Genomic DNA, 13,193 nt, shown 5'->3' with positions numbered 1-13,193 from the left:
GCCTACGTTGATATTTGAAGCACCTTCTTGCTTCCCACTATAGAAGAGCACTTCAGGGATGGCGATTGATTCTTTCAACACGATCGAGCAACTGTTCATAATGCACGGCATGTGGCGGAGTGGTTACATGACAATAACATCCATGTCATGGACTGACCTGCACAGAGTCCCGACTTGAATCTTATAGAACACCTTTGGGATGTTTTGGAACGCCGACTTCGTGCCAGGCCTCACCGACCGACATCGTTACCTCTCCTCAGTGCAGCGCTCCGTGAAGAATGGGCTGCCATTCCCCAAGCAACTTCCAGCACCTGATTGAACGTATGCATGCGAGAGTGGAAGCTGTCATCAAGGCTAAGGGTGGGCCAACACCACATTGAATTCCAGCATTACCGATGGAGGGCGCCACGATCTTGTACGTCATGTTAAGCCAGGTGTCCGAATACTTTTGATCACATATTGTAGAAAAGGCATATGATAGTGTCCCCAGAGAGAAGTTTTGGGAAACCATGGTTAAAGAGACATTCGGAAGAGAGATATTAGAAATAGTGCAAACAATGTACAACAACTTTGTTAGCAGAGTACTGACCCCAGTTGGAAAGACAGAATGGTTTAGGAATAACACTGGATTAAGACAGGGGAGTGTGCTGTCACCCCTTTTGTTTCTTATGGTCATGGACAAAATTGTAAAGGAAACAAAGGGAGCTTATGGAGATAAAGAAATGAAGATACTGCTATTTAGAGATGATGATGTGATCTGGGGAAAGAACAGCAAAGAAGTGCAACAACAACTAGATGTACTGAAAGAAATAATTTGGAAGTATGGAATGAAAATCAGTACAGACTATGGTGATGTCGAGAGGGGAAAGGCAAGGAAAGCGCACTGTGAAAATTGGAAGTCAGAGTCTGGAAATTATGGACAGCTTCAAATACCTAGGAAGTGAATTAATGCAAAATGCTAGCGTGGACATTGAGATTAGCAAAAGGGTACAGCAGAGTAATCCATTGTACCAAAGTGTAAGAAAACTTGCTGAAGCAAAGAAGTACCAAGGAAAAGTAAAGAGATAATATACAGAATTTTCTATGTACCAATACTGACTTATGCAGCTGAGACTTAGACTTTGACTAGCAGGCAAGAGTAGAATTCAAGCCAGTGAGATGAAATTCCTAAGAAGTATGATAGGAAAGAAAAGGGAAGACAGATTGAGGAATGAAGATGTTCGGAAGGAAGTTGGGATAAGAAAGCTAAATAAGAGAGTTTAAAATAATAAACTACAATATGGTGGTTTGGACATGTAAAGAGGATGGAGGAGAATAGATTTCCAAGACATGCTAGAGGCAACATGTGAGGGCAAGAGAGCAAGAGGTAGACCCAGAACAAGGTGGATTTAATCAGTGAAGAGCAGCATAAGAAGATGAAATTTAGACTGGGACAAGATTGTGGAAGGAAAGAGGACAATGGAGAAGTGCCATAAATACCCCGACCCGGCAGGAGTTGGGTAAGGGGAAATTATGATGATTATGATGACACTACTTGAACCAATTGAATATGCACATGTACAAATGGGTTCATTTATCAAAAACAATAATTAATGTTCTAAGTATGCACAAGGAAGAAATACAATGGTAAATAATCTGCAAGTATGTCTTTCATTTGTATATAACAGAATGTGTTAATGGCCTGATAGTACCTTATGGGGTACAATGTAAGTACCTAGGTACTTATTCTTGTACTTATGTCATTCCACGCCCACTCACCGCTGACAGCTCTAAACATACCATATAGTCAAGTATCTTGGGCATGATCTTCACTGGGGTAATCATAATAATGAGGTAGTTAAGAAAGGTTAGAGATCTCTTCACATAGTTATGAGATTATTTAGGAGTTGTAGTAAGTATGTAAAGGTGAGGGCTTATAAGTCTCTGGTAAGACCACAGTGTATGGGACCCTTAATAGGATTACATGATACGAGAAATGGAAAAAATTCCGAGGAAAGCAGCACGATTTGTTCTGGGTGACTTCCGACAAAGGAGTAGTGTTACTAAAATGTTGCAAACATTGGGCTGGGAAGACTTGGGAGGAAGGGGACGATGAGATGCTCGACTATGCGGTATGTATTTGCAATTCTTATTTTTATTATCCACTCAATTTAATACATAAAATGTTTATTGTCTCTAAAGGGACATTACAATACAAACGTTAATTGGGACATGTTTCGCTTGCTGTATCAAACATCTTCAGCCATCTTTCATACAATTTTCTCAAGGATGCTTGCTATTTGCTAGAAGCTTTACGTCGCACCGACACAGATAGGTCTTATGGCGACGATGGGATAGGAAAGGCCGAGGAGTTGGAAGGAATCGGCCGTGGCCTTAATTAAGGTACAGCCCCAGCATTTGCCTGGTGCGAAAATGGGAAACCACGGATCTCAAGGATGAGTCATACATTAAACCTCATTTATAACAATTTTGTTCACTGAAAATGTTTTACACAATAAAAAAATTGACACTGCTTAAAAAGTAAACAAGTAAAATTGACAATTAAATTGTATCATTAATGGACTAGATGTTAATTACATAATATTAATAAAATGTCATCACTACTCAAAAAGTAAACAAATACTTTTTTACAATTAAAATCTATCATTAATGGACTAGATGTTAATGACAAAATATTGATGTCCAAGTCATATACAAAGACTTTAATATTACTTATCTAGACTCACAGAGCGCGCTGATGCTATGCGGAATATTGAACACTTTCGCGCATTGCCATGTTGCGGGCGCTACAGCTATGAATGCATGGCTAGCACGTGATAATGTTTACAGACCCTTGCATGTTTTCGATTTGAATCATGCCTGTTAGTGGATTATTTTTAGTATTATATGTGACAGAGTGATAATATATTGTCAAATATTTCCAAGGAATGTGGGAGCTGATGCATTACGGTAGTTAAATTGATCGGCAATATTAGGCTTTACCTGTGGAATGGAAAGATATTCACAAGAGTGAATTCGTGTGCAGGCCTTCATTTGTACAGATTGCTATCAGAAGGGATCTGGTATTTCTTTTCTTCACATGTGAGAAGGAATTGAACTGTTAAAAAATAACTTTCATTTGCCATAATCGAGAACTCCCAAATTTAAAAAAAGAATTGAAAACAGATTCTAATCAGACCCTATCAAAGCAAATAAATGATTTAAAAACCAAAATAAAAGTTAACAACGTAATTGTCACTAAGGCAGATAAAAGCGAAACAATAGTTCTTGTAAATAAAGACGACTACATTAAGAAAACCAAAGATTTTTTTTGCTATTTGATTTACGTTGCACCGACACAGATAGGTCTTATGGTGATGATGGGACAGGAAAGGCCTAGGAATGGGAAGGAAGCGGCCATGGCCTTAATTAGGTACAGACCCAGCATTTTCCTGGTGTGAACATGGGAAACCACAAAAAACCATCTTCAGGGCTGCCAACAATAGGGCTCGAACCCACTATCTCCCGGATGTGAGCTTACAGCTGCGTGCTCCTAACTGCATGGCCAACTCGCCCGGTCTGAAGAATTTTTCTCGGACAATTCCTATACCGTTGTGAACAAAGACCCAATCCCCAGAATCCAAAGAAATTTAAAATCTATCCTTAGAAATCCTAATTTTTTTCAAAGAACAAGAACAACAGAAACTGATAAACATGAATCCGAAAATACCAAAGGCAAAAGCTCTACCTAAAATACACAAAAACAACATACCCATTCGACCAATCGTAAATAGCATGAATAGCCCCACATATAACACACAAAAATTTATAAACCAGTTCCTAAAAAAATATTACAAATTCAATAATACCTCTTCAGTCAAAAACTCGATAGAATTCTATGAAAAATTAAAAAGTTCAACCTGCAAACCCATCACAAAATTATTTCCTTTGACATATCTATTAACGAAACAGTCAAAATAATTGAGTCCAATTTATCCAAACATAACAATCTAAGTAAATTAGAAATAGATGAATTTATTAAACTACTTACATTTGTACTGAACAACAACTATTTCTCCTTCAATAACAATATCTATCACCAATTAAGCTTGGCTATGAGGGCCCCCAGCTCGGGTATATTAGCTGATATCTACACTCGTGCTCATAAATTAAGGATAATTGCATATTGTGGTGCCACACAACGTGGCACTACACAAAACTGGCGCTAACAGCATAGGCACATAGTGAACACAAATGAAACATATCTGTAAGTCCACGGTATTGGTGATAAGTTGAGAAAACTGTCCCAAAACACATGTGCTACAAACGCCACTGTTTCCTGCGCATGTACCCTGACATCAATATGGGATATGATCACCATGCACATTTACACAGGCCGCTCAACGGGTTGGCATACTCTGGATCAGGTGGTCGAGCAGCTGCTGGGGTATAGCCTCCCATTCTTGCACCAGTGCCTGTCGGAGCTCCTGAAGTGTCCTAGGAGTTTGAAGACGTGCAGCGATAAGTCGACCGAGAGCATCCCAGACGTGCTCGATGGGGTTTAGGTCTGGAGAACAGGCAGGCCACTCCATTCGCCGGATATCTTCTGTTTCACGGTACTCCTCCACGATGGCAGCTCGGTAGGGCCGTGTGTTATCATCCATCAGGAGGAAGGTGGTGTCCACTGCACCCCTGAAAAGGCTGATATACTGGTGTAAAATGATGTTCCGATACACCTGACCTGTTACAGTTCCTCTGTCAAAGACATGCAGGGGTGTACGTGCACCAATCATAATCTCACCCCATACCATCAAACCACTACCTCCATACAGGTCCCTTTCAAGGACATTACGGGATTGGTATCTGGTTGCTGGTTCACGCCAGATAAGAATCCGGCGAGAATCACTGTTCAGACTATTCCTGGACTCGTCCGTGAACATAACCTGGGACCACTGTTCCAATGACCATGTACTGTGTTCTTGACACCAGGCTTTACGGGCTCTCCTGTGAACAGGGGTCAGTGGAATGCACCTTGCAGGTCTCCGGGTGAATAAACCATGTCTGTAGACTGTGTGTCTGGAGACAAGTGTTCCAGTGGCTGTGGCAAGGTCCCGAGCAAGGCTACCTGCAGTACTCCGCGGCCGTCTGCGGGCACTGATGGTGAGATATCGGTCTTCTTGTGGTGTTGTACACTGCGGACATCCCGTACTGTAGCGCCTGGACACATTTCCTGTCTGCTGGAATCGTTGCCATAATCTTGAGATCACACTTTGTGGAACACGGAGGGCCCATGCTACGACCTGCTGTGTTTGACCAGCCTCCAGTCGCCCTATTATTCTACCCCTCATAACGTCATCAATATGTGTTCATTGAGCCATTTTCACCACACAGTCACCATTAGCACGTCTGAAAACGTCTGCACACTTACTCACTGCACGGTACTCTGACATGCACCAACACACCCCTGCGTATTTGGACTGCTGCCAGCGCCAACATGCGACGACCGCAGGTCAAATGCACCACATGGTCATACCCCGAGGTGATTTGAAACTGAAAACCAGCCACCATAACGTTGTTTCACCATGTATGAGCATTATCCTTAATTTCTGAGCATGAGTGTATATGGATAACTTGGAAGAATATAAAATTAAACTGAATATACAAGGATTATGCCTTTGGATGAGGTATGTGGATGACACGCTCGTGATAATAGACCACCGAAAAAATAATAGTACAAAAATTCTAGAATTTTTAACAAGGTAAATAGTCGCACAAAATTCACCAAAGATTATGAAAACAACGGATCATTAAATTTCCTGGATATAAACATAACATGTACAGATTTTGGATTTGACTTCCAGATATATAGAAAACCGACACACACCCCAATTACAATAAAAAAATATTCCCTCCATCTGAAATCCCATAAAGAAGCTTCTTTTTTCAGCCTAGATACAGAACTTTCAAGATACCTTTATCACCAGTTAACTTAAAGAAAGAACTTAGATTTATAAAAGAACTAGCACTAATTACTGGTTACAAAATAGACACAATTAATCGAATCATTAACAAATTAAAACTTAAACTGGCCACTAATCTTACTCCAGAGAAGACTAAAAAAAATCAAAATTATGCTACTTTCACCTAAACTAATCCTGTGATTCACCAAATTACAAATTCCTTGAAAAAACAAGATCTACAAATAGCAATTAGGACAAATAACACTAATAGAAACATCTTTTTTAATCATAATACAGTTAATGTAAATAAAGATGAATATCAGGAATCCGGAATATATAGATTAACATACACACAGTGCAATTTCTTATATGTTGGCCAGACGGTGCACAGTTTTATCACAAGATATATGGAACACCATAATGCATTAAGATATAATAAGTATTCTGCAATGGCTAACCACATGAAAGAGACTGGCCATCACTTTAGCGCAATAGATAAGGACCTTACGATATAAAAAGAATTGAGAAAGGAAAGTTAATGACTAAATACGAACACATTTATATTTATTTACATCAGCATTTCAATAGGAAAAAACTAAACCATGCAATCGAAATAAAAAGCCCATTAATAGAGCAATTGCCAAAATTTAAATCAGATAACAGTAAAATTTCAAAAATATTTGACCGTAAACCTTCCAATACGTCACAAATACAACTCCCATTACAATTCCTTCCCCTACGCCCTCTACTCGCCCCCCTCATGTCACGCCAACGCCCAACACTCCGCCCATAGCCCTTTCTCTTTCCCCTCCACAAGCTAAGCTAGTATCCAACACCCGGCCCACAATTCCTTCCTCTACGCCCCCAACTTGCCCTCCTCACGTTACGCCAATGACCAATGATGATATAGATGTTGATTCCCATAGGGAATCTGAAATATTTGTCCTGAATGAGCAAATTTATAATAATATAATAATATAATAATATAATGTCCAATAACGGACCATTTATATTGGTATTAATGACCAATGATCCGGCCATAGCCCCTTCTCGTTCTCCATCTACTCGCCCTCCACCACACCCGCCTCATTCATATAACACAAGAAGTAAAAACATGACGACAGATATTTTCAGTACTGTAACAAGTACATCTAAACAAAAAAGCGTAAAACAAAGGGGTAAGTGATACTCCAGCTTCAATGTACTCATAACAACATTTACAAACTATTACAATCTTAATAATCTTTTGTTACAGACACAATCATCCATAATGTTGCAGTATACAACACATCACATCTATGTAACAATTATTGGTGTCCCTTTAAACTACGCTTAACAACAAACTGACCAGTGAATATAAGCCGACTTTAATCAGTTGAAGATTCTGAAGACTACAAGTATGATGCACACAACAGAGTATAAACCTCGAATAATCCATCCCTTAATAATGGTGTAGTTCTCAATTAACGAAAACACAACGGAAAAAATACTGCTAGTTTAATCCTTTTACTTTCACTAATTTCATTTGAAACTCTGATAAATACACTAACAGCAGGACGAATAGAAATGAATAGTGTGACGACTCCCTCTGAATCACATGTTAACAGACACGGTGTACATGTTCTCCGCCACCTGCAGCGCTGCTGTCGGTAAAAGGGCCAAGTACGCGCGCTTTTCGTCGGCTTACTGTGGAAGTGTGCAAACAGTTTGTGGTCTTTTTCAGTAGTTTTATACATTCTCCAGTAAGTGCAAAATAGCTGGCATTAACTTTTCATGAACTGAAAAGTGAGAAGTAGGATGTATACTTTGACATATGCTTCAATTTAATACCGCATGTAAATATGCCTACAACTTGCAATGTCCCGGGTTGTAATTCGGGTTACAATAAACATTCGAATGATAAGAGTCATTTTTGTTTCACCCCCAAAAGATCCCACCCTGTTCTCAAAGTGGTCGAAGGCTATCCCACGTCAACATCTGCCTTAAAGTGATAGTAGCTGGTTGTCAAAGAGAATGCCAAAATCACAAGTACATCTCAGGAAAAAAAATTACAGCACGCTTACCTTTGATCAGCCACAATTATCTTTTTTTTTTTTTCTCTACGTCGCACCGACACAGATAGGTCTTATAGCAACGATAGGATAGGAAAGGCCTAGGAGTTGGAAGGAAGCAGCCGTGGCCTTAATTAAGGTACAGCCCCAGAATTTGCCTGGTGTGAAAATAGGAAACGACGGAAAACCATCTTCAGGGCTGCCGACAGTGGGATTCGAAGCCACTATCTCCCAGATGCAAGCTCACAGCCGCGTGCCCCTAACCGCACAGCCAACTAGCTCGGTCCACCATTATCAAGTTGGGAAGATGAACAAATAGCTCCTTTCACCAGTTCAAAAATTAATGTCATTCATCAGTTCTGTAGGTATATTGTTAAACATGCAAGCGAAGTGATAGGCTGTACAACATGTATTGGTTCTATGCAAAACAATACAGAGGACCTAACAAGTCTAAAATAATACTTTAACGCATCCAACTATCTAATTTATCCATCGAGTGAATTATTATCGACGTTTTCTCATGTAGAGGAAGTTGTTGTGAGAAATATTAGTGTATAAGAAGCATATGGGGTGAAATATTTCAAGAATGCCTGGATAGTTTACCTTCAATTACTGTTTCTTATAGACTTGGGTGCTGTACTAAGCATGCTCAGGACTTGGTACCAAAATTAATTTTTCATTACATACGATGCCGATTTTATTTCCGAACAAAAGAAGTACGGAAAGAAATGCAAGCTTGTACGACCACAAAACATACCCGGAAAATGTCCAAGGTGTCCAGTTAACTGACTGATGGGGTGAAGTGCTGATAAGATTCATTAATTTGAGCATGTTAATATATAATTTAACTTAAATAGTTATGTAGGAATTACATATGCATGACATAACGGTACGTAACATCATTTGGGTGCCTGCAGAGTTTTAATATGCTTATATTACGTAGCATGTACACTAACAGTTGAACATGTGTATTTTTAAGGTTATAATTAATAATTGCAACTGAGTTTGATTTCGTGGTGAATTCATGAAATATGACTTAGCTCTGTGCACACATACCCGTTTGAGATATTCGTTAAGACACTGACGAACCAATTTCAGAAGTAATGTCATTAAATCATTACTAAATGTAAAATATTTCCTCCGAATTTGTCACATATTACTTTCAAAACAAGGAACACTATAATCTTAATTTGCACGAAACACAGTCATCGGTGAGTAAAGAGAATGCACATTCCTGAAACATAACAATAATAAATACACGGTTTTAAATAATTTATTTAAACGATAAATTCCGAATTAAGTCACATCAGATCTCATTTAAAATCACATGTTCATTGACAGCTGATCCCTCTTTACCTACACCAGCGCCGCGTAGTGTAGGAACATACCAAACAGCAGAAGTCGTCACACTACGTACTTCTATTCGTCCTGACTAACAGTACTAGTATTTGAAAAATCAAGAAACAAACGAGAATTTGCCAAATCTTTCAATTTAATTGGCATATCAATATTATGTCATTAACATCTAGTCCATTAATGATACAATTTAATTGTCAATTTTACTCGTTTACTTTTTAAGCAGTGACAAAAAAATGTTATTGTGTAAAACATTTTCAATGAACAAAATTATTATAAATAAGGTTTAATATATGACTCAACCTTGAGAAAATGATATAAAAGATGGCTGAAGATGCTCGATATAGTGAGCGAAACATGTCCCAATTAACGTTTGTATTGTAACGTCCCTTTAGAGACAATAAACATTTTATGTATTGAATTGAGTGGATAATAAAAATAAGAATTGCAAATACTAGTAGTAAGTTCAATACACGTAAAAACATGAAATTGATCTTATGCAATATGCGGTATGTTTCGATCTGTCAGTGGTGAGTTGGCATGGAATGGCATAAGTAGAAGGATAAGCATGGTTAGAGCTTTTAAAAATAGGAAAGATCATAATATGAAGATAAAGCTGGAATTCAAGAGGACAGATTGGGGCAAATATGCATTTATAGCATGAGGAGTAAGGGATTGGAATAGATTATCAAGGGAAATGTTCATTAAATTTCCAAGTTTGTAGAAAATAATTAAGAAAAAGCAATTATAAATAAATGTAAATATGAGGTAAAAAAATTTATAGAGAATCTGCCAGCTAGGTGACTGCAAATCATTAATGACTGATTGAGAAATCGTGTACATAAAATTGCAACACAAATGATAGAAAATAATATTAGTGTAATAATGAGAACAATAACAATGAAAATATCAAGAAAATATTTCAAAATACACATGTGATTTCATCTATGGCTGTTTTTTAAATGATCTACTACACCTGGTGATGAACCAAGACAAGCACTGTCCACCATCTTGACTGATGTTCCACCCTTATACCACAGTGGACAAAGTTCTCTTGGCTGTAAACCAACTTGAATTTCACATATAAGACATAAGATGACACCACAGCCTAGAGGAGTGATGATACACCCTATTTCCATTCAAATCTCACTTTTCAAAATTTGTTGGTTACATCCTCATTCCAGGGATGCTGAATAAGTGCACATAAATTTGCTCTACCATGATATACTTTCATCTTAAATTTGAGTTCTGTTTATAATGAGAATGTGGTGGTTGTTTTAGGAGACAACATGAACAAGTTTCTGAACGATAACTGGAACGATGTACTCCAGGAGATTGGGCCAGACATCGTGGTAGCGGTGAGGAAAATCATGGAGGTTCTTGTGAGAGGAGTCATGAACGCCTTCTCCTACGATACCATCTTCCCAGAGAAGGTTTAAGATGTATGAACAGAAAGAGTGAACAGTATTATACGAAAGTCGATCAAATGTAAATGGGATTTTGTTCCTGAACATCAACAGTTTGTAGGACTGACCCTGTGGTTCTGCTATGCTTATATGGGACCATTAGGAGTGGGCAGAGTGCGCTGTTAGATATTTCCCGCCGTTTCATCAGTAATGCTCATGATGTGGGAGCAACAGGTTCACCCCTCCACTGCGCAACGCATAATTATAAAATTTCTTACTCATGAAGGAGTTACAGCAGCGGAAATTTGCCAGCGATTGACTGCACAGTTTGGTGATCAAACATTGTCAACAACACGGGTGCGTAAGGAGTGGCGGAGGAAAGGGAGGCAGCACCAGTGAAAGCCAAAACTGTCAGCTGGCAAGGATCTTGCAATCGTTTTTTCGATCGGTGAGGCATTTTGCTGATTGACTTTTTGCATGAGTGATACACAATCAATGCTGCTTACTACTGCGAGCTGTTGAACAAGGCAGGGGTTGCATATCGCTGCCAAAGACGAGATCAACGGATTCGACAATGCGCTGCTCCAGACTGCAGCTGTAACTGTCTCCAATCTATAGGAAATGCACTAGAATACACTTCATCATCCTCCTTACAACCCGGACTTATCGCCCTGCAATTTTCATTTGTTCGGACTGCTTAAAGAAGCTCTATGAGGGCAATGATTTGAAAGATGATGAGAATGTGGAAGACTTTGTGCACAACTTTTTTTTTCTTTTTTTTTCTTTTTTTTTTTGCTAGTGGCTTTACATCGCACCGACACAGATAGGTCTTATGGCGACGATGGAATAGGAAAGGCCTAGGAATTGGAAGGAAGCGGCCATGGCCTTAATTAAGGTACAGCCCCAGCCTTTGCCTGGTGTGAAAATGGGAAACCACGGAAAACCATTTTCAGGGCTGCCGATAGTGGGATTCGAACCTACTATCTCCCGGATGCAAGCTCACAGCCGCGCGCCTCTACGCGCACGGCCAACTCGCCTGATTTTGTGCACAACTGGCTGGTGACATGAACTTGTTCTTTTCATGATAAGGGCATCAAAAAGCGCCCTACGCTGGGACAAATGCATTTCCAAAGCAGGAAACTATGAGGAAAAATAAATTGTAACTGCCTTGTATTTTTCAATAATTGAATTTAAACAAAATACAAAATCCCGTTTATATTTGATCCCCCCTCGTATGTGAGGGGTTTAATTTACCTCCTCAAACTGGCTGGACACACTTTTATAGAGCAGTAAGTGCAAGAAATTCAGTTTTATACTCTTCAAGACCAGCTGTCTGGGGTACACCATGTGTACCCTAAACCTGTATTTTACTCATGGATTTTGTACATGTGAAGTTGCTTATATGTCTCCAACCCTTCAGGTATAACGCCTGCAGAGTTGCGAAGGAAATGAATCAAAGTAATCAAATTACTTTTTTAACATTTACATTCTTAGTAATGTTTACTTTTACAAAATGTCATTTTTACTTGTGATTTACATTTTGAAATAAAATTGTAATCATTGCATTCTATTCATTGATGTACATTGCACAGAAGCAGAAACGGGAAAGAGTAAATGATGAAGATAATAACTTTTTCAGTTCTATAGCAGAGCCAGTAGCTTCACCAGTTCTAGATGAGGTAGTTTCTTACTTCTTGAGTACTTTCAAAAACATTCCAATGATGTTCTTAATAATAAACACAGGTAGGAAGACCTAGGAAGAGGTGGCTGGACCAAGTGACAGAGGACATAGGAACAAGAGAAATCAGCTGGGATGTCGTCTTGAGAGAAGAGTGGTACATGGACAGACAGAAGTGGAGAGTGCTCGTAAATCATACCCGGGCAACTGGAGTGGAAAACTGATGATGATGATGATGATGATTCCTTAGAGTGCCCCTGTAGGGCATCTTTCCAGTAAGTGAGAAAAACTTTCCAGTCTGTCAAACACACAAAATGTCAATATAAATTATAATACTATGAACATACCTATAAAGAATACACACTATAATGCAAAGAATGACATGTTTTGTTCTTCAAGAACATCCTCAGATTCTATGAAATCACTTAAATCATGCGTATATATGTACAGTATTGTTTACGTTGCATCATCATCATCATCTGCAGTTTCCAGCTGTTGGCTGGGTCTGCTTTTACGTTGCATAAACTTTTCAATGATAAAGAGTTATGAGATAATATGTACAAGTATTAACAAATAATGATGATTTTATAAGAACTCAACCATCACTGTATTAACACATTGCAGACTGGGTGCCCTTCACCCCATGCACAGTCCTGTTCCCAGCCACTTCCTAACTACCTCCAAACTGGCATGCATGCATTCAAATAAACCGTCAGAATTTCACTACCCTTTGAAGGACTACTGTGTACTTTTCTGGAGGCCT

General features: G+C 38.9%; 1 protein-coding gene across 1 annotated transcript in view; it reads left to right on the top strand.

Annotated features, from left to right (window-relative positions):
- Nucleotides 1-12,322, top strand: part of LOC136885328 (protein takeout) — a 55,849-nt gene extending 43,527 nt beyond the window's left edge. The window contains exon 6 of the mRNA XM_068230291.1: nt 10,628-12,322. Within this exon, the coding sequence (XP_068086392.1) occupies nt 10,628-10,785 (158 nt within the window). The 3' untranslated portion in view covers nt 10,786-12,322. The remainder of the gene's footprint in view (nt 1-10,627) is intronic.
- Nucleotides 12,323-13,193: the final 871 nt, after the last annotated feature.

This window comes from Anabrus simplex, chromosome 14 (genome assembly GCF_040414725.1).
Source record: "Anabrus simplex isolate iqAnaSimp1 chromosome 14, ASM4041472v1, whole genome shotgun sequence".
Lineage (NCBI taxonomy): Eukaryota > Metazoa > Arthropoda > Insecta > Orthoptera > Tettigoniidae > Anabrus > Anabrus simplex.
This window is presented reverse-complemented; position numbering and strand designations above follow the sequence as displayed.